Genomic DNA, 22871 nt, shown 5'->3' on the forward strand with positions numbered 1-22871 from the left:
ATAGTAAACCTTAAAAACAATAATATCCAGTTCATGAATATTTAGTATGGTTAATAGGGGCCATGTAATTCTGAAATGATAGAAACAATTGGAAAATGGTTTGTTGAGTTTGGAAGACATCAGCCTTATTTTTGTGGCCATGCCACATGGCCCGTGGAATCTTAGTTCCCCAACCAGGGACTGAACTCGTGCTGTAGCAGTGAAAGTGCCAAATCCTAACCTCCGGACTGCCTGGCACTCCCTTGGAAGTTACCAGTCCTTAATGTGTAGTGGTAAAGGATAATGTAGAGATTATTTTTAAATGTATTGGCCACTTAAAATGGACCTGCTTTGCATGTACTAGATCCTAAGAGTTGTGTAAGACAAATAGTTTATCTACATGTGACACTCAGACAGTCAATTAAATATATAACTACAGTGTACGAAAATAATAATGATAGTTTACAAATAATGGAACAGCTGAGTGAAGTATTATAGAACATAATGAAAGGAGGTATTATTTTTGTCTAAGGAATTGAGTAAGGCACACAAAGATATTATAAGGTCTATGCATAATAATAGGGCATTTGACCTTGGAAGAAAGAATCAAATAATAATTTTAGAGAAAGTAACATAAACTAGAGTAATAGGTGCAAAGAGATGATGCTAATAATAGTTCAGAGAATTTATCATAATCAGTGCAAAGAATAATAAATAATCCTGGAACATTGTGAGATTTAGAAGGGAAATAAAAAGATTTCTAGACTTACCTGTGTAGTATATCCACTTGCAGATGATTCACCGTGTCAATTTATGTTGCTAAATTTTACCACATGTCAATAAAACAGAGTGGCCAGTTTCTTCTGAACCATTTGTCATCAGATTCTTGTTATTTTTTGACCTCTCATATTTTCTTGTATCAGTTCCTCATTTCACTGACACATTTTGTTAAAAAACATAAATGGCATGTTACCTTTAATTACCTTTCACTAATTTTTAAGAAATGAGAAGATTGGGACAACATAGGGATTTGGGACGTTTTTTGGGTGAGACTTGTGTTCTTTAGAGTCAGAAAGCTTTTAGTTTAGAAAGCTGCAATTTCCATAGAGAGTAGTTGGCACATGATATGTGTATCCTGAATTTATTCTCTTGAATAGTTTTTATTTATTGAATGGCCATGAAGGATTGAGGGTTTATAAGTTTAGGAAGGATCATAACAGACCAACCAAACAAACCAAAACCACCATAAAAAGCAGTGTCATTGAATTATAAGAAGATAACAGTAGAGGAAAACTTAGAAATTGCTGACTCTGCTTCCATTTATCTTTTTTCCAAAGGATTAGTGGTAGATAGCTGTTTTTTATTTTGTATTGGGGTATAACCAGTTAACAGTGTTGTGATATTTTCAGATGAACAAATGAAGGGACTCAGCCATACATATGTGGATAGCTGTTAAGAGAAGTGTTTGTTTTGTTTTTCTTGAAGTATAGTTGATGTACAAAGTTGTGTTAGTTTCAGGTGTTCAGAAAAGTGATTCAGTTTATAATTCAGTGATTCAGTTTATAATGATTCAGTGATTCAGTTATTTATAACACATAAATATATATATACTTTTTCAGATTCCTTTATATTGTAGGTTATTAAAGATATGAATATAGTTCCCTGTGCTATATAGTAGGCCTTGTTGTTTACCTATTTTATATATAGTAGTATGTATATATTACTCTCAGATTCCAAATTTATCCCACCATTCCCCTTTTGGTAACCATTGATTTGTTTTCTATGTCTATGAATCTGTTTCTCTTTTTAAATAAGTTCATTTGTATCATTTTTTTTTTAGATTCCACATGTAAGTGATATATTTCTTTTTTTTTAATGACTTATTCCACTTAGCATGATAATATCTAGGTCCATCCATGTTGCTCTAGATGGTGTTATTTCATTCTTTTTAATGACTGATATTCCGTTGTGTACACACACACACACACACACACACACACACACGGTGTTATTTCCTTCTTTTTAATGACTGATATTCCATCGTGCACACAAACACACCCACACACCATGTGTTTTTTAATCTGTTTATCTGTTGATGGACATTTAGGTTTCTTCCATGTCCTGGCTATTGTAAATAGTGCTGCTTAGAACATAGGCGATCATATATCTTTTCATATGATAGCTCTGTTTTTTTTGTTTTTTGTTTTAAACCTCCATAATGTTTTCCATAGTGGCTACATCAGTTTACATTTGCACCAACATTAAGTACCCTATCTCTCGTATCCAGGCTGCTTTGTGACTTGCTTTGGCTAATAAAATGCAGTGACAGTGACATTGTGTGACCTCTCTTTCTGGCTTGATGATCTGTTTCCTGAACCCATTGGGGTATCCCTGCCCGTTTGTATTCCTCTAATGATACCTTTAGGTTGAGAGCTGGAGTATTGGGTGATTGTGTGCCACAGAGGTTGGTTTCTTTATGTGTTCTTCTTTTTGCCACACTTTAGTCCCCCCCACTGCCCCCACCCCGTTAGTGCTAGATTGCTGTGGTTTATGATTTGATGTTCTGGGCTTTTGATTTCTTTGTTGTTTTGGTCCAGACTCTTGGCGGGGGGGGGGGGGGGGGGGGGGGGGGCAGCGGTGCTTCTGTATACCTGGACCTCAGGGTTTTACCATTTTATTGCCTCTTCCCTTTGGCTGACTTTGTTTTACATCTCTAGAAGGACTTGTGAGGGAGAAGCTTCCTGCCTCTCCTAAATGCAAGAAGATCTCTGATGATGTGTTAACAGAGCCTGGGGTCAGGAATTTTTCTTGTGCCTTGTTCAGGGGTAATTTTTCTTCTCTGTCTTCCTAACCATCATGAGTCTACTCATGCCCTGGGTGTGACAGGGTTTGCTGCCAATCCCCCAGATGCTCAGGGCTTTTGAAAGGAGTGTCTGGTCAAGAGGTGGGATTTCATGTCTTTCCCTCAGTGGCACCTAATCTTGTCCTTTATGCCTGCACAACCAAGAGAGATTCTTTCTGATTGTTTTGCCTCCTTGCTTCCAGTTTTCCCTAAGAGCTTCTTGTGAGTCTTCCTGGAATAGAGCCTGTGAGTGGGTGTTAACTCCTGTCTGTGGCTCCACTGATTATTGCAGTAACCCATAATCAGCCTTTAGCAGTTTGTTAAAATTTTAGCTGATTTATTAACTGCACCTCTTCCTCCACATCTTCTTTCATTGCCATATTATTATTGGATAGTCTCCGAATGTCTTGTAGTTTTCAGGTGGCTGAAGAGAAGGCGTCCCCTTTTAGGCTAATTGGTTGCCTTTGCAACTGCAAATCTTTCATAGTTTCAAGAAAAGTTGTGATTTTTAAATAATTTAAAATGGCTTTTTCTTAATAGATTTGGAGTGATGTTCTCTCTCAGCTCTCTAGTTTTTAGGTAGACTTGGAATCTGGCCTTAAATCCTTTTGATATATGAACATTGGTTCTCTTATTAAAAATGTTAGGTCAAACTATGACCTTTTTCCTTACTTAAAATGAAAACTTTTAGGCTATGAATTTGCCTCTGATTATAACTTTGTTCACATACTTGATATTTAGGTGTATTTTTGTTTTTTGGGATTATTTTCTCAATAATTCTTCATAATTTCTCTTCTCAATCCAACAGCTATTTAATGAGAAAATAAAAACTTTCAAGTCACTTTTTTCCTACTTTATGTGTTTTGGAAGCTCTTGTTTGTTGCATATACATATGCTTATAATTGTTACATCCTTTTTATTAATATAGAATCTCTCAAAGACCATTTTTTATCTCATATAATGAACCTCTTCAGCTGTGTGTTTGGTTGCCTTTTGCATGGTATATCTTTTTTACATCCTTTTACTTGTAACTTTCTTGTGTCTTCAAACCTAAAGTATGTATCCTGTAGGCAGCATATGGAACTTTTTTTTAAATCCAGTTTATCAGTCTCTGCCTTTATCAGTCTCTTCATATTCAGTGCTGTTAATATGGTTGGGTTTCCATCTTCCATTGTACTTTTAAATTATATTTTCTTGGATTATTTTCTTAGTGGTTGCTCTTGGGTTTATAGTATTCATCTTAATTTATAGAATCTGCTTAACCTTCAGTAAGATATAAAAGATTCATGGCATTTATTTTGTTTCTTTCCTCCCCACTTTTGTGTTATTACTATTATAGACATTTTGTCTCTATATAATAGTACACACCCCAAAATAGTTAAAATTATTGCTCTATATAATCTTACACGTTTTAAAGAAACTAAGAGAAGACGCCCACAAATACATTTATAGAGTGTTTGTTTTTTTGTTTACCATTTTTGTTTCTCTTAATTTCTTCTTATGGGTTCTAGTTACCATCTGATGTTATTTCCTTACTCTAGAATAGCTGTATTCCCATTCTCTTTCATTGTGTTGTCTTTGTCACATATATTACATTTCTATATGTTATAGTGCCAACAGTATAATTTATGGACATTATTCTAGGTAATTGCTTTTTAAGTTAACAAAGTGAGAAAGAAATATCTGTGTTTTTCTTAAAAGGTAAGGCTCACTCTGTGGATGGCTCTGAAAGCTCTGCAGTGTCACTGCAGTCTCCATTCCTTCACAGTCCATATTCATTCCTGCCAGTGCTTGCCTTCCAGGGTGTAATGGTCCACAGCTGCCTGTGTGAATGACCTTGTGCCATTTTGAAACATCAGTAATGTAAAAATGTATTGAGTCCTTATTGAGCTTCAGTCCCCAGAGTTTTCTTTTGCTGTTTTTAGTTAAGTTCCTATGTATAGGGTGATAAACTGTGCCCTGGAACAGAGAAAGTCCACTGAGAAAAGGAGATTTTGACCCAGTGGAAAATTCTGAATATGTTCATTATCCACAAACAGTGGATTTTATTGGTTAAAAAAAAGTACTGTCTTTATCATCTCCTACAGAACTCTTTCTGTGTGTTTTTAAATTGGTCTATATGTGTGTTTTAAAAATCTCAGCTTTATTGAGGTGTAAGTGATTGGAGTTCTTTGTTTTTATATGTACATTGCAGTGGTTGTCTAGTGTCACTTGATTTTAGCTTAAGGTTTTTCTTTTTGTAGTTCTTGTTACTCAGATTTGGGGAAACAAAGTATCTCAGTTTTTTGGGGTCTGAGAATATTGTTGTTATTTTATCTTTATTTCTGCAATGTAGCTTTTTCTGGATATGGGATTCTTGTTCTTTGAGCGTTTTAAATGTTATTCCACTGCTTTCTGTCTCCCATTTTATTTCTAATAAGACCTCAGGTTTCCTTGTATGTGATGAGCCATTTCCCCCATTTTGCTTTCAGGAGTTTATTATTTTTGCCTTTCATTAATTTGAATATGGATCTGTTTGTGTTTATCCTATATGGAGTTTGCAGAGCTTTTTGGATGTGTTGGTTATTGTTTTTCATCAAATTTGGAAAGTTTTCAGCTATTATTTCTTCAGATACAGTTTATGTCTCTTTCTTTTCCCTCATAATTTTCTCCTTAACCATTTGTTAATGCAGTTAATGGTGTAGCATATTTCTCTGAAACTGTTCTTTAGGTGGTATTATCGAAAACATCTGTTTTTTTAGATTGTATAATCTCTGTTGATCTGTTTTTAAAGTTATTGATTCTTTCCCTACTGCCAATAAAAATGTACTGCTTTTAGTGAGTTTTAAACTCAAGAATTCTATTGATTATTGGTCTTTGTCGCCTAGGTCCAACATCTTGACTCCCCTTAAAGGCAGTTACCATTGCCTACTTTTTTTTTTCCTGTGACTGAGTCATACTTTTTCTTTTCATGTCTTATAATTTTTTTTTTTTTAATTAAGCATGTTAGGTAATGTAGCCACTCTAGAAAATGATTCTTCCTTCTCCCTGTGGGGACAGAACCTCTGCACTAGTGCTTTCTCTGAAGCTGGGGGTGGAGACAGCACCCTGCTTCTGCTGGACAGACACCTGTACTCTGAAAGGTCCTGGCAGGAGGGAAGGGTATAAGTAGCCCAGCTCGTCCCTCCTAGCATGTAGCTTCCATTCAGCAAGCAAGCTGATAGAACACTGGAAATCTTGGCCTGTTGTTAGGGTTGGGAGCCTATGAGTAGGACCTATCAGGATGAATAGTGGTATGAGAGTCACTGGAGACCTGACCCTCCTTGGAGAAAACTCTAGTCTTGGATAGGGGAGAAGGGGAGCCCTCACCTTCTTGACAGCACTACCCAGAAAGGAACTACCATCACAGGGAGCCATGGGGGTGAGGGTGGTAATGGGGAAAGATCATGGCTCAAGTGCCACAGGATGCTCACTGTTCTTAATGAGATTTAGTAGATTGTCTTTGATAAAATATCCTGCCGCATGCCATTTAGACAGTTTTCAGAGACTTTAAGTTGACATACAGTATTGTACAGGTGCAGATATACACGATAGTGGCATAATTTTTAGAGGTTATTTTCCATTATAGTTATTATAAAATATTAGTTATCATCCCTGTGTTGTACTGTATATCCTTGTAGCTGATTCTAGATGGCACAATGGTAAAGCATCTGCCTGTCAGTGCAGGAGACGTGAGTGATGTAGATTCAATACCTGGGTTGGGAAGATCCCTTGGAATAGGAAATGGCAACCCACTCTATTATTCTTGCCTGGAAAATTCCATGGATAGAGGAGCCTGGTGGGCTACAATCCATGTGGTAGTAAAGAGTTGGACATGACTGAGCACACACACACTCAGGTGCAGCTTATTCTATACAGAGACTTTATAAGTGGTTCTTTTTCACCTATGAAGTATTTAATTCACTGAGGAGGGGATCCCTGGACTTCTTCACTCTGCTGTTCCATATGTCTGGAAGGCCTAACTCCTTAAAAGTAAAATCCGTCATAATTTTTAGTTTTATTGAATGGTCAAATGATGATGTCTTTTCACTGTCAACTGTTTTGGAAGTTACTGAGATATTCTTTGAGGTCTGTTTGCATATTGCCCCTGAATTTCAACCTACTTTGTACTTTTCTTTTAAAAATTTAATTGATCATTTATAGGCTTTTTAATATGTATGTTAAATTATTCCATTATAATTGTTTGATATTGCCTTCTGGTAATATGAACAGTTAGAGATGCTCTTATGATTGTTAGTGTGTCTAGGTTAGTTTTGTTGTAATTTGGGTTTTTCTTTTTTAGACATACAAAGTAATTTTTGTAATTCAGTTCAGTCTCTGTCTTTCAGCAGAGTTGAAATTCATTTACCTACTTGTCTAAATATTAGGCTTTTGGAAACTGTGTTCTTGTAAATATTATTGAATGGTGTAATTTGGCACCACAGTGCATTGTGGGAGAAACTTTTCCAAGTTAAAAAATAGATGTGGTCCTATTGAAGTGGCACCCCACTCCATGCCTGGAGAGTCCCATGGATGGAGGAGCCTGGTGGGCTGAAGTCCATGGGGTCGCTGAGAGTCGGACATGACTGAGCGACTTCACTTTGACTTTTCACTTTCATGCATTGGAGAAGGAAATGGCAACCCACTCCAGTATTCTTGCCTGGAGAATCCCAGGGACGGGGGCGCCTGGTGGGCTGCCGTCTATGGGGTCTCACGGAGTTGAACACGACTGAAGCGACTTAGCAGCAGCAGCAGCAGGTTATACCTTATTCAGATTGATTTATTTTTAGAATTATATCATCTGATTATATGTAGTTAGGCATTAATTTTTTGTATACTTAGAGTCAGTTGATAATTTTATTTATTATATACTTGTAGATTGCCATTTTTATAATTTAGCCTTTCATTATCAGCTATTTTCACCTGAGAAAAAGGACCAGGTAGATGTCAGAGTTGCTGGGAGTGTTCATTGGCCAGTAGCTCTTGGGGGGCACCTCTGATCTCCTAAAAGCGTTTCCTCCCAGACCTAGTATGTCAGGTTGGCAGGGCTGATTGATAGCTCATGTGGAAGGGATTCTTGTGAAGGAATGACCTAAACTTTGCTCATTCATTAAGCAAATTTGTCCTTCACCTATTGAGTCCCAGCTCCTTATATCCAACTCCTTTCTGTATGGTCACTTCCAGCAGAAAAGAAAGACAAACCTCATTTTACATTTTTGTTACAGGAATCAGTTAAATAGTGGAGAGGAGATTTTAATACTGAGGTGGCGTAAGCTATGTTCTTCAACCTGGCCTCAGTGCCTATAAGCATTCCTCCTATCTTGTGGGATTTTTGAGTCTAGGAAACTGTGCCTTGTGAAATCCTACGAGGACTATTTATGTCTGTATTGATGTTTTCATGTTTGTATTGCTTGTAAAATAGATATAAATAGAAAAAAATAGATTTATATTTTGGATTAGATTAGTTAGTAAACCTGATTTTGAGCTGTGAAGATAACTATAAAATCCATATCTGTATAAAGCACTTGTAAGGTTTTTATTTCATTTTTTTTTTTCTTTACCCTAAGACTTGCTATATTTGTGATGAACAAGGAAGAGAAAGCAAAGCAGCCACTGGTGCTTGCATGACATGTAATAAACATGGATGTCGACAAGCTTTCCACGTGACATGGTAAATATGATTTTGTCATTTTACAGAACTGAAATTGGGAATACCTTGTAAGTTAAAGACTTAGGTACCCAAATATTAAACTAAATTTTGTTGGTATAATTTCTATGTTTATATTTACTTACTGTAATAAAAATAATTCTAGTAATTGAGTGTATTTACCAGAGTGAATTTCCAGTAGGTAACCCTGGTTCTAGTGTCTTATTCTGTTTTATTTTGCCTAAGATATTTCTTTTGTTTACCTACCCTTTGATTTGTTATTAGGATTATAAGAACTGATGTAGATAAACTTAGTGCAGTGCCTGAAATACTAGTAAGAATTTAGTGAATGATTGTGTTTTTTTTTCACTGCCTGAATTTCAAGAGGGGGAAAAAAGCAATCACCATCATTCTCTGTATTATAGTGGCTGTTCCTTAGAAAGTTTCTTAAATTTTTAAATGACCTTCTATTTTTATTTTGTTCATGCTTCCTTTTATTTTTTTTCATGTACATATTTGTTGCATAATTTTAATAGCAGTTTAAATGAAACATTGTTTTCTGATAATTTTTTTCACAAAAAAATTTTGATGAGATGATAGAAATACAGTCCATAGCAGCATGGGAATGACTACATTATATCCTATCAGATATTGGTATTTATTAACATTTCAGAGATTTACAGACACTTTGTTTCCAAATTGGTTCGTAATATGTGCTACTGTAAGGAACATTTTGTGCATTTAACAAATGTAAATTTAACTTCCTTAGAATACTAATTAATGATAATAACTGTCATGTATTGAGTATTTGGGTTTCCCTGGTGGCTCAGGTGGCAAAGAATTCTGCCTGCAGTGCAGGAGACCCTGGTTTGATCCCTGGGTTGGGAAGATACTCTGGAGAAGGAAATGGCAACCCACTCCAGTATTCTGCCTGGAGAATTCCATGGACAGTGGAGCCTTGAAGGTACAGTTCATGGGGTCACAAAGAGTTGGGCGTGACTGAGTGACTAATACACATTGAGTATTTACTATGAAATGGGCAGGTTTTTTTTTTTTTTTTTAAATAAAAATATTTATTTACTTGATTGCTGCTGGTGTTAGTTGCAACATACAGAATCTTTAGTTGTGACATGGAAACACTTAGCTGTGGCATGTGGGTTCTAGATCTAGTTCCCTAATCAGGGACATAGAAAATAGACTGGTGGTTGCTAAGGGGGAGTGGGATGGGCGAGGGCAGGATTGAGAGTTTGGGACTAGTAGTTGTAGATGCAGACTAATAAGTACAGGATGGATAAACAACAAGGTCCTACTGTTAGAGCACAGGGAACTGCATTCAGTATCCTGTGATAAACTATAGTGGAAAAGAATATGAAAAAGAGTGTGTGTGTGTGTATGTATGTATAACTTAGTCACTTTGCTGTACAGCAGTAATTAACACAACGTTGTAATTCAACTATACCTTAGTAAAAAATAAATATTAAAAATTTCCTTAATATTGTAGTTAATTTTCCAAAGATGAAAGACCTTTTTTGGCTGTGAGATACATACTAGTACTATTATTTTGGAATGTTGAAAGTGGAAGGTCAAATTGACAATATGATGGTTATAAACATTAACACTTCATTAAAAATTACCATAGCTTTAGGTTTTAATTTCATTTCTTCCCTTGTTTTTGACTAGAAAAACACAGCTTCTGTTTTTCTTACCTACTCTACTATGTTATAACTTGAAGCATTTAACTTCTAACAATATGATCTGTGTTCAAGGTGAATACTGTCACGTGTCATGTCAGCCCTTTAGATACCTGGCCTTTTCTAATTGTACCTGTGATACAGATTGGAAAGTCAAATGAAGTGTTAAGTTTGGGGTGGTAAGGATATCTTTCAAGAAATTTAATGTCTATTTGGTGACTTAAAGCATGCAAGAATCTCTGTCCTTATTAGAGATGGATAAAAAGTTTATTTTAAACCATGTATATAGCTTTAAAAATATAGCAATCAAAAGATGGGGTGGAATGTTCTTAGTCTCAGCTAGAATAAAGCCTTTTATTTTCCCCTTTTCTCTTACGAGATACCTACGTGGTTGGAATTGAATTTTATGTATATATATACACATACACAAATACATAAATACATACACATAAAGTGTTTTATACACACACACATGTATATACTGTGGTTTAAATTTTGTTGATATACTTGGCTTTTATTTTCAGTGCTCAGTTTGCCGGACTGCTTTGTGAAGAAGAAGGTAATGGTGCAGATAACGTCCAATATTGTGGCTACTGTAAATACCATTTTAGTAAGCTGGTAAGAATCTGTCTTGAATTTAATTTACGATTATAATAATTAGGTTTGAATTGAGTCTTTATAAGGCATCCATTTTTGGGGGGTTGCTTTTGCTCCAGATTGAGTTTCTTAGTGTGTTGTTTGTTGGGAATTAAAAGCTGTAGTAGTTTTTTTTTTTTTTTTAATTGGAGGTTAATTACTTTACAGTATTGGTTTTGCCATACATCACCATCAAGCTGTAGTAGTTTTAGAAGATTTTGCTTTGCTTGAGTTCATTTACAAAGGTGACTGTTCTAAAATATACTACTTTAGAATATATATTAATAGTTAATAGTAAATGTTGGTATCCATTTAGTAGAAAATAAAAATGTGGACATTTGATTATATAATTTGTGATTCCCTGTCACTTTGTTTCATATCTTTTTGCTTTATTACTGTTACTAGTTTTATTACTTGTTTCATTTTTATTTGCTTGGAGGATAGTAACACTGAAACAAGGCTCTTTTGTAGCTTCTTCATTAAAGGTCTTCAGAAAGAAATATTTAAATACAACTTTGGGAATATTTTAGATTTGATTAGTCTTTACTGTCACATAGCATGGATAAGTTAGTACTATTTGATTAATCATTGTATATTCTGTGTCTGTGTTCCTTTGAAGGATCAATATTTCTTTAATTCCCCATTGTCTGTTTCTCAGTCTTTAGTTGATACCAGGTTTGTATACTGAAAATTAAAGGCTTCTTTGTTTTTCTTTAGTGTCGTCTTGTTATTTTTTATTGTTCCTTTTCTTCTGTGAATAGGGCTGTTTCTTTTTAGAAAAGGAACTCTTTTTTATGAAATGAGCAGCTTATGACTCCAGTATTTTGGCCCTTGCATATAAAATATTGAGAGTATATATGTATTATTTGATATTGAAGATACCAAATAACATATACTTACTGATTTATTTTTTTAATGACTGTCGAAGAACATCAAAGTCTTCTAGGAGAAATTTTGAGATAGTAAAATTGAAAATTCACTTAGGATATTAAAAGCATATTGGAATCTTCATTTTCTAAATCAGAGATAATATAGATAAAATATAGAAATAAGGAGAATGGGTTTTGGAATTTGTGCAAATAGAATTTTTTCATTGTTATTAATGTAATGTTATCCTATTTGGTGACTGGGGAAAAGTCTGTTTAATAATTTAATAAGATTGTATGAGCTCTATGTTTGCAAGGAATTTGATCATCTTTTATAGTCGTTTTTATCTAGCTTAATTAGTTATGGTACCACCAAGTTTTAACACCTGGAATAACTCTCACTGTCATACTTTATTATGAATCTGTGTAAGTCTTTTAAACAGAAATGTGTGTTACTTTTAGTATTGCTTTGAAAAATACATGAGTCTAATGCTGGCATTTCCTTTTTTTCTCTATATGAACTACAGAGACAAATTTTTAGAAAATAGTATGCCTTAATACTGAAAGTGTGAGATTAAAAAGCTTCTTACTTTTCCTACTGGCATAAAGTAACTCTTAAAAATTTTTCTTTTCTTCTGGTTTTGGCATCCTTCTTCAGTATGGTATTTTCTATTTTTTGTTGAAATATCTTTTATATTTTAAAGCAGACATTGAAAACTATAGTTGATCTCTGTAATGAGGTGGTTTTATAATAAAATGACAAATAACCACTGCTTATTTGAAAATATTGTCTGTTTTCACACATTTTAATAAATGTACAAAAATATGGCATTAATGTTAGGTTAAGGGTTATATTTTCCTTTATAATGAAATAGATAATATATGGATTGTGTTGAATTGGATTATGTAGTTTGAAATAGCCTTTTTTTTTCTTTCGGTAGACATTTTAAAATATTTCACACTTGAATTGGTTTTAACCTAACAAAAAAGATTTAAAACTTTATATACATATACTTATATGTATATATATTTTCTCTTTTAGAAAAAGAGCAAACGGGGATCTAATAGGTCATATGATCAAAGTTTAAGTGATTCTTCCTCTCACTCTCAGGATAAACATCATGAGAAAGAGAAAAAAGTAAGTGGATTTGTTGTTGCTAAATATGTAGCACATCTACTTAATAGATTCTTTTTCTTTTTTAGATAAAATTAAGTTCTTGATAGCTGAATGAAAACATTGAAGTACTGAAAATTTTTGACTGTATATTAAGTCAAAAAGTAGGTTTAGAATAGTATGCCATACTTGTGAATATGGTCGTGCCCATTTCAACTGAAAATTTGAAATATTAAAAACTTGATTGAAGGCATAAGAGTAATTTCTTGCATGTGTTACTCTGGTTATCTATTGAAATCTTTGATTAACTTTAGCAATAATGGTTTATTGCTAGATATTATTAACTCATTTCACATGTGAGAAAGAATCTCATCAGCCTTTTCCCTTGTAATATAGAAAGGTTTTGAAGTTCTATATATTCTTAACTGTCCTCCCCCCCACCCCACTGCCCTGTGGTGCTAATGGTTTATTATTTTTTTAATCGTCAAATGTCATACCATTTATTTGATAATATTTTGTCATTTATTTAAAAGACTAAAAGCTTGCCTAATACTAATCAGTCGTCTTCTGACTTACCTGTTTTCTGCTTACATTTTTATTTACTGTAAAGGATATGAGTAATTTTTTAATAAACTAATGATAAGTACTAGAGAATCATTCTTAGGACATATTGCCCACATAGGAAAAGGATACAACTGTGAATCGTTTTCAACGAAGTGAAGAAATTCTTCAACTAGAAAAGAGTATTACTCTTAAACAGTTGATGTAAACTAGTTGGGAACATATTTCTGCAGATTGTGCTAAAAACTAAATCACTTAACAATCTTATGTTTGTAAATACTTAGGATTGGGAGTGCAATTAAAATGCTAATGTTATTAAAAACAAATTTGAATTTGGTTAGAATTTGTTTTTTTTGAAGGTAAATATTTTGAAAGCTTAATTTCTTTTTGTTTTGAATTTAATTTTCCAGTTATTAGTGAATAATAATTATAACCTCATATTCTCCTTCAGAACATTTGTTAGGTTTATATATTTTTGGTAGATCTCAGGTAGCAAGTACACATTCATTTTGAGTTTTTTAACGAGGTAGTTTTGTGATAGTGACAGTAGGGTTTGATTTTATTGTCTATTATCTGCATTGCTGATGGAAAAATGGCAGATTTAGTTTAATTAGCAGGTTTTGTCACAAGCATCATGAAATTTTAAGCTTTTAAATCATGAATGAGGAAGTCTTGGATAGGGGTTTTATAAATTGTGAAGAGGGAGGTCATACTAATGATGGTCTTATGGTCTGCCATTTCATGAGCATTACCTTCTTTAAAGAAGTATTTGCTGTATGACCACATTTATCTTGATATATGCCCTGTCATGTTATTCATGGAGCATAGTTATTAAATATACTACAGTGTTTCATCAATATAGTATGGATGACTACATTTATTTATTAATCTTCTTTCTCTGTAGGAATGAATTAAACTTTTCATGTTACGAGTTTTTGCAATTGTTGGATAATAGATGAAAAAACAACATATTTAATCAAACTTGTTTAGCATTCTAGCAGTTGTTATTTTCATTAGTATGTAAATACTATTTGAAGTTTACTTTTAGGACATATTTATTTAGTACAATTTGATTTTGTTGTCAGACTTAAAATTGACTTGTACTTTTTATTTTCTAATAATTTGAGATTTCCTGATAATCTGTAAAGACTGAGAATATTATTGTTAAACTTGTTTTCTTGCCTTGGGAATATTTGAGAAGTAACTTTTTTATTATTGTATCTTGATGTTAAGTGATAATATATTAATAGCTGTAGAAATCAGATGTTATAGGCTATCTTTCTCTTTATCCCTCCTTACCTCTTTTAAGATTTTAACATCTAGTAGAGTTGTCTTGGAAATATACATATCATGTTATAAAATGTTTTCACAGATAGGACTTACCATCTATTTAGATTTTAATACCAAAAAATATGGTATGTTATGAACAGAATTTTGGTGATCTTGTTCATATGATATGTTAGAATCATATTCCCTGTGAATTCTTTTATCAGCGTTCATTCTTGCACATATTTATTGTTATATTTGTGTTGATAAAGAGTAATACTAAATATTGTGTTATCCAACTCACTTATTTTAAAATGAAATCAATGTATGCTAACTTTTTATATATAATTGTAAGAAAATTCAAAAAATACTTAAGCCTTTGCTTTTCAGAGAATTTCTGTGTGGACCAAGGTGTATTACTACTGGTTATTAACTGTGAAATGCCAGCAAGGAAAAAGGAGAAGTTACTGGTGAAATTCAACTTTGAATAAGGAACAGTTTCTATAAAAATTTAAAAATCAGCATATATAGTTTGAAAATAGGTGTTTGAAATGAATTAAAAGCTATGTTTAGTATAGAAGAGGCTTAATTCAATCATAAAACAATTTGGATCATGAATTATTGTTTATGAAGACTATCTTTCCATTAATATTAGTTATTGTTCACTGTAAAGTAGAATTTTTTTTACTCCTAGCATTTTTGTGTTTATAGAAGCACTGCTGAAGAGTCAGGTGTGGATGAGAGTTAGGAAATGAAAAGGTGTATCAGATTTGGAGACACGTGCTTGTATTGTGAGGCTCCCAGCTTCAGAAAGGTTTTTTTTTTTTTTTTCCTGAAGACTAAGTTGGAGGTCATCCATTTGAAATCAGTGGTTATTTATTGCATTGAGATAATCTGTACCAGTTCATTTGATCCTTACTTTATCCTCCTCCCACTCATTAATGCTAATTTTATAATGTATTAGTAGTATAGAACTGTTACTGCTAAGTCACTTAAGTCATGTCCGACTCTTTGTGACCCCATAGATGGCAGCCCATCAGACTTTGCCGTCCCTGGGATTCTCCAGGCAAGAACACTGAAGTGGGTTACCATTTCCTTCTCCAGTGCACTTCTCCTTCACTTTCAAGTGAAAAGTAAAAGTGAAGTCTCTCAGTCATGTCTGACTCTTTGCGACCCCATGGACTGAAGCCTACCAGGCTCCTCCGTCCATGGGATTTTCCAGGCAAGAGTACTGGAGTGTGTTGCCATTGCCTTCTCCTAGTATAGAACTAGGCTTACGGTATACTTTACATCCATATTACCATTCGTGGTAGTGTATCTTACGGAAATATACTCAGTTCCAACTAGGTATGACAGAAATCCAACTGTCCCTTACTCAGAGGGATTTATCTCCTGCCCTGTATTCCACCCTCTTACTTGCCCTTGGTTCCATTCTGTTATTAATAACTGGCAACAAATAAACGAGTTACTCTTAGAATAAGTACTGTTAGGGTGTCATGGGAGGTTGGGGGAGATGGGCTTTTTGGTCGGCGTTTTGTGAGCCTCAGGGAACTGATTGGACTTCCCGTTTGTTTAGGACTTTTCGTCTCTTTGAAGAGTACTGGGTTACTTCTGTGTCCCACTTACATTAAAGCTTTAAGCTTCTACATGTACAGAGAGTTAAAAGAGGCCAGGGCTTTTCAGGAACAGTAATTTGGAATATTTGGAGTGTATGTGGTGGAGCTGAAGAGTGACAGGAGATGTGACTAATTTAAGAAGGGGCCATTCAATGAGGAGTTTTATAAGTAACTCTAGTTTTATCTTGCTGTATTGGGCAGCCAGTCAGAAGGATTAACATATTTTTCCCCCAAAATGTTTAATTTTATAGTAGCTTAAGAATTTTGAGAAGAGTTGCAAAAATACTACACATTATTTCTCTATGCCATTCGCTCAGACTCTCAAGATGTTAACGTTTCATCCAGTTAGCCTTTTCTCGTCCTCCCTTCTCTTCCCCTGCCTTTTCTTTCTCTCTCACTTTGTGTGTGTAGTCTTTTTTCCCCTGAACTTAATAGACAGTAAATTATGAATATAATGCTGTTAGCCCAAGTACTTTAGTGTATAGTTTTAATAAAAAGAGAAATTTCCTACATGATTGCAGTACAAAGTCAGGAAATTAACATTATTGCAGAACTATTGGATCTTCAGATCCTGGTTGGATGTCCTCCATGCTAAAGGAGGGAAGTTTGTTTTCAGGTTCAGAATCCAGTCCAGGATTGGATCACACATTGCATTCAGTTGTTCTAGTATTTCCTCATTCTTTCTTTGTCTTTTATGATCCTAACACCTGACGTTTCAGGTTCACCCGTATCTCGACAATGGATTTTACAGCCACACCGTTGGCTTTGCTCTCATACAGGTATTTTCTGAAGTAGCCTAGATTTTATGTTTGTTTGGGAGCTAGTCCTTACTTAAGTATTGATTGCTATTTGGAAAGACTGACATTTTTAAAACCAGAAAGTATTGATTCCTTTTCGTCAGTGGTCTTCGCAATTTAGTTTTTCTCTATACTGCTTTTTACTATAAGTAGTAAAAAGACTACACTTTTAACATATTACCTAGAAAAATCTCCTTACATAAATCATACATTAAGTACATTTTCTCTTTTTTATGTTACCAAGGGCACCAATGTTGCTAAACTTTGTTACTATATAACTAGAACCCCCTTTCCTCTACTTTTCAGTTATATTAATGTTTTTTCTCCTTTATCTCTCCTTAGCAGCAATGGCACCCCACTCCAGTACTCTTGCCTGGAAAATCCCATGGGCTGAGGAGCCTGGTAGGCTGCAGTCCATGGGGTTGCTGAGAGTCGGACACAACTGAGCGACTTCACTTTCTCTTTTCACCTTCATGCATTGGAGAAGGAAATGGCAACCTACTCCAGTGTTCTTGCCTGGAGAATCCCAGGGACGGGGGAGCCTGGTGGGCTGCCGTCTATGGGGTCGCACAGAGTTGGACACGACTGAAGCGACTTAGCAGCAGCAGCAGCCCCCTGAAAGACAGAATAGTCTCTTCCATGCTCATTAGGCTTTCACTCATCATTTCCTGAAAGTCTTTCCAGTTCTTGCCCACCGATTCCTCGAAACTCCTACATTTTTAGTTTTGTTGTTGTTGTTGTTATGGTAGCATCCTGTGCATGTAACAAAAATGTGTATCAGTTACCAGTTGCAGCATAACAAATTACCCCAAAATTTAGTGACTTAAAATTATAATATTTATTATCTTGTAGTTTTCTTTGAGTTAGAAATGAGTTTGATAGATATTCCTTGCTCAGGGTTTCATCAGATTGTAGTCAAGATGTTGGCAGGAATACGGTCATTTGAAGGCTTGACTAAGGCTGATAGATATGCTTCCAAGAGGGCTTATTAACATGGCCAGTAAGTTGATGCTGGCTGAGCAAGAATCCCAGTTTCTTGCTGCATGAACCTCTCTGTAGGACTGTTTGAGTGTGCTGATAATATGGCACCTAGCTTTTCATCAGATGAGCTAACTTTTCCCAGAATAAGAGAGAGCATGATGAAAACTACAGTATTTTTTGTGACCTGGCCTCAGATGTCACATGGTGTGGGCGTGCATAGCCCTCCATCCCCCTAGTTGAATGCCTGTTTTTTACCCATTGGGTTATATATCTGTGGATGCAACCAACTGTGGAAAAAATTGCAGAAAGTTCCAAAAGGAAAAACTTGAATTTGCTGGGCTCAGGCAACTATTTATATAGCATTTACATTTTAATAGGTTTTATAAATAAACAGGAGATGGTTTAAAATACACCGGAGGATGTGTAGGTTAAATGTGGATACTATGCCATTTTTTATGAAGGACTCAACATTCAGAAAACGAAGATCGTGGCATAAGGCCCCATCACTTCATGGGAAATAGATGGGGAAACAGTGGAAACAGTGTCAGACTTTATTTTTTTTGGGCTCCAAAATCACTGCAGATGGTGACTGCAGCCATGAAATTAAAAGATGCTTCCTCCTTGGAAGGAGAGTTATGACCAACCTAGATAGCATATTCAAAAGCAGAGACATTACTTTGCCAATAAAGGTCCGTCTAGTCAAGGCTATGGTTTTTCCAGTGGTCATGTATGGATGTGAGAGTTGGACTGTGAAGAAGGCTGAGTGCCGAAGAATTGATGCTTTTGAACTGTGGTGTTGGAGAAGACTCTTGAGAGTCTCTTGGACTGCAAGGAGATCCAACCAGTCCATTCTGAAGGAGATCAGCCCTGGGATTTCTTTGGAAGGACTGATGTTAAAGCTGAAACTCCAGTACTTTGGCCACCTCATGCGAAGAGTTGACTCATTGGAAAAGACTCTGATGCTGGGAGGGATTGGGGGCAGGAGGAGAAGGGGACGACAGAGGATGAGATGGCTGGATGGCATCACTGACTCCATGGACGTGAGTCTGGGTGAAATCGTTGGTGATGGACAGGGAGGCCTGGCGTGCTATGATTCATGGGGTTGCAAGGAGTCGGACACGACTGAACGACTAAACTGAACTGAACTGAGAGCATCCATTGGAGAAGGCAATGGCACCCCACTCCAGTACTCTTGCCTGGAGAATCCCATGGACTGAGGAGCCTGGTAGGCTGTAGTCCATGGGGTCGCTAAGAGTCGGACATGACTGAGTGACTTCACTTTCACTTTTCACTTTCATGCATTGGAGAAGGAAATGGCAACGCACTCTAGTGTTCTTGCCTGGAGAATCCTAGGGACAGGGGAGCCTGGTGGGCTGCCGTCTGTGGGGTTGCACAGAGTCGGACATGATTGAAGCAACTTAGCAGCAGCAGCATAGCATCCATGAACCTTAGTATTGTCAGGGAGTTCTCGAACCAACCCCTTGTGGATGTTGAGGGATGACTGTATGTACTTTGGATTAATGCTAAAGAAGTTGTTGAGGAGAAGGAGTTTCATGTAATGATGGAGAGGTGAAGCTAAGTGAATTTGGTAGATGAATAAAGTAGTTATGAAGAAGTATAGATACAGCTCTTTTTAAGGAGTTTAAGAGGAGGAGAGAAGCAGGGTAATAACTGTAGGAATACATAAGATTAAGACATGGTAATGCACGAAGAAGAGTACTGATGGGAGGTGGGAGGCGTGGAACAAAAGAAGTGGTGGCGTGTACCGTGAGTAACGTTGTTACCCAAAAATAGCGTTAGTCTTTTGGTGGGTGTTGAGCCAAAAGACACAGTCAAGCCAGCCATTGGGCAAGGAATTATTTATTACTTCCAGCAAGTAAGAAGAACACTGGTGATCTCTCCTAAAGTGTTATCTCTTCAAATAGCAAAATTTGGTAAGTTTTAAGCCAAGGGTACGTGCATATTCATGAAGGAGCTTGAGCAGAGGAGAATTCAACATAGATTTGGGGCAAAGGCTGTCAAGACTTCAAGTTTCAGTTGATTGAACTCAGGAGGGTCCATGTCATTATTCTGTGCTCTATCGCGGGAGGGGTCCTTTGTTCCTGCAGGACTCTTTTGAAGACAGGTATCAGATTGTTATGTAACCTCTTTAGGAGGAACTAGGACTGTTTTATCACTGAACTACTCAGTTTCTTGACTGCATTTCCTTTGTTCCCTCACTTCCCTTAAGATCATTAATTATGGAGACCTGTTTAAGGGCAAGCATTGCAGCCATCATTAAATGGCTTGGGCCAGAAATGGCATCTCTTATGTCAACAAAGCCATTCCTGGTTCTTTCTCTGGGATGCTCTACCCTGTCTGCTTACAACTTGGTCACCTGGATAATGGAGCAGAGAAGGTAGTTGGGGGCAGAATCCTAGGGCAGATATGGCTAGGTGGATTGGGTATTGGGATAAGGAAACAAGTTGTTTTCAAAAATGTTTAAAGCAAAACTAGGGGATTAAGGCATAGAGTTTTGTAGGAAGGAAGTGTAGGAAGAGTTTTGTAGGAGCAAGAGCCTGAAAGAACTCAATGAGGTCCCAAGACCAAGTGAGAGAGTGAGTCAACTGCATGATTGTGACCAGAGCATAGTGAATTAGAGTAGAGCATAATGGTTAATATTTTGTTGGTCTTTTACGACATCAGTTGTTGGGAGACAGCTCTCTACGGGTCTCTGACATTTGTACAGATCTTTTCAGAATTTTTATATAATAAATAGTCTAGGAAAATGGCAGCACCATCCAGAGCAAGGCAGATTTGTGTGTCTTCTTGAGAGATAACAGAGATATATCTCTTTCTGGGGTATTTGGCAGGCATTGGGTTCCCTAAACCCAAAGTTCCTCTCCTGAAATGTAAACCATTGTGTGTACAAGTGTCACCTGGCCCCCTTCAGATCATCCTGTCAGAATTGGGCAGGAACAGTGCAAATGCTGACACTATGGCTACTGCTGTTGCTATGAGTAATAAAGCTCCTTGTGTCCAGCCCACAAGTCTTTACGTTTTCTTCTAGCACCCATGAAACTGGTGGGCTCACTGTTAGCTTGTAAGTACATTGAGACTCTTCAATTTTTTAGGTACAAAATATGATTATAGCATACTAAAGGAGAATCTAAGTGTAAGCCATTGGAACTGAGAATGTTTAGAGACCCCGAGGCTTGTCTACTTAGGACTGGCCTTACCGTTTAACATGCCCAGTGTTTTAGTCAGGGGTGATGCAATACTGTGGCTGAAAGTCTTCACAAAGTTACAAGGAGGTGGCAAGAGTTACCTAAGGAACAAAATAATGGGCAGACAAAAACAAGAGATCAGTCACTAAAGTCACTCAGTCGTGTCTGACTCTTTCCGACTCCATGGACTGCAGCATGCCAGGCTTCCCTGTCCACACCAACTTCTGGAGCTTACTGAAACTCATGTCCATTGAGTTGGTGATGCCATCCAACCATCCCATCCTCTGTTGTCCCCTTCTCCCGCTTTTAATCTTTCCCAGCATCAAGGTCTTTTCCAGTGAGTCAGTTCTTTGCATCAGGTGGCCAAAGTATTGGAGTTTCAGCTTCAGGATCAGTCCTTCCAATGAATATTCAAGACTGTTTTCCTTTAGGATAGACTGGCTGGATCTCCTTGCAGTTCATGGGACTCTCAAGAGTCTTCTCCAACACCACAGTTCAAAAGCATCAATTCTTCCAGGCAAACCTTCTTTATGGTCCAACTCTTAAACATCCATACATGACTACTGGAAAAATCATAGCTTTGACTATATGAACCTTTGTTGGCAAAGTAATATTTCTGCTTTTTAATATGCTATTTAGGTTGGTCATAACTTTTCTTCCAAGGACCAACCGTCTTTTAATTTCATGGCTACAGTCACCATCTATAGTGCTTTTGAAGCCCAAGAAAATAAAGTCTGTCACTCTTTCCATTGTTTCCCATCTATTTGCCATGAAGTGATGGGACCAGATGTCATGAACTTAGTTTTCTGAATATTAAGCTTTAAGTCAACTTTTTCACTCTCTTCTTTCACTTTCACGAACTTTCAAGAACTTCTTAGTTCTTCGCTTTCTTTTGTGCGTCTGAGGTTATTGATATTTTCTCCCGGCAGTCTTGATTCCAGCTTGTGCTCCATCCAACCTGGCATTTCTCATGATGTACTCTGCATGTAAGTTAAATAAGCAGGGTGAAAATATATAGCCTTGATGTACTCCTCTTCCAATTTGGAACCAGTCTGTTGTTCCATGTCCAGTTCTAACTGTTGCTTCTTGACCTGCATCCAGATTTCTCAGGAGGCAGGTCAGGTGGTCTGGTATTCCCATCTCTTGAAGAATTTTCCACAGTTTGTTGTGATTCACAGTCAGTGGCTTTGACATAGTCAATAAAGCAGAAGTAGATGTTTTTCTGGAATTCTCTTGCTTTTTTGAAGATTCAGCAGATGTTGGCAATTTGATCTCTGGTTCCTCTGCCTTTTCTAAATGCAACTTGAACACCTGGAAGTTCACGGTTCATGTTCTGTTGAAGCCTGGCTTGGAGAATTTTGAGCATACTTTGCTAGCATGTGAGATGAGTGTAATTGTACAGTAGTTTGAATATTTTTTGGTGTTGCCTTTCTTTGGGATAGGAATGAAAACTGACCTTTTCCAGTCCTGTGGCCACTGCTGAGTTTTGCAAATTTGCTGGTATATTGAGTGCAGCACTTTCACAGTATCATCTTTTAGGATTTGAAATAGCTCAACTGGAATTCCATCACCTCTGCTAACTTTTTTTGTAGTGATACTTCCCTAAGGCCCACTTGACTTGACATTCCAGGATGTCTGGCTCTAGGTGAGT

General features: G+C 36.3%; 1 protein-coding gene across 5 annotated transcripts in view; it reads left to right on the forward strand.

Annotated features, from left to right (window-relative positions):
- Positions 1–22871, forward strand: part of MLLT10 (MLLT10 histone lysine methyltransferase DOT1L cofactor) — a 207311-nt gene that overhangs the window by 77389 nt on the left and 107051 nt on the right. For all 5 annotated transcript variants that reach the window (XR_002182142.2, XR_002182143.2, XM_019973026.2 and 2 more), the window contains exons 6-8: positions 8407–8510; positions 10702–10795; positions 12722–12817. Coding sequence is in view for 3 of the 5 variants with exons in the window: in XM_019973026.2 (XP_019828585.2) it covers positions 8407–8510; positions 10702–10795; positions 12722–12817 (294 nt within the window). In the remaining 2 variants the exon portion in view is untranslated. The remainder of the gene's footprint in view (positions 1–8406; positions 8511–10701; positions 10796–12721; positions 12818–22871) is intronic.

This window comes from Bos indicus, chromosome 13 (genome assembly GCF_029378745.1).
Source record: "Bos indicus isolate NIAB-ARS_2022 breed Sahiwal x Tharparkar chromosome 13, NIAB-ARS_B.indTharparkar_mat_pri_1.0, whole genome shotgun sequence".
NCBI classification, from domain to species: domain Eukaryota; kingdom Metazoa; phylum Chordata; class Mammalia; order Artiodactyla; family Bovidae; genus Bos; species Bos indicus.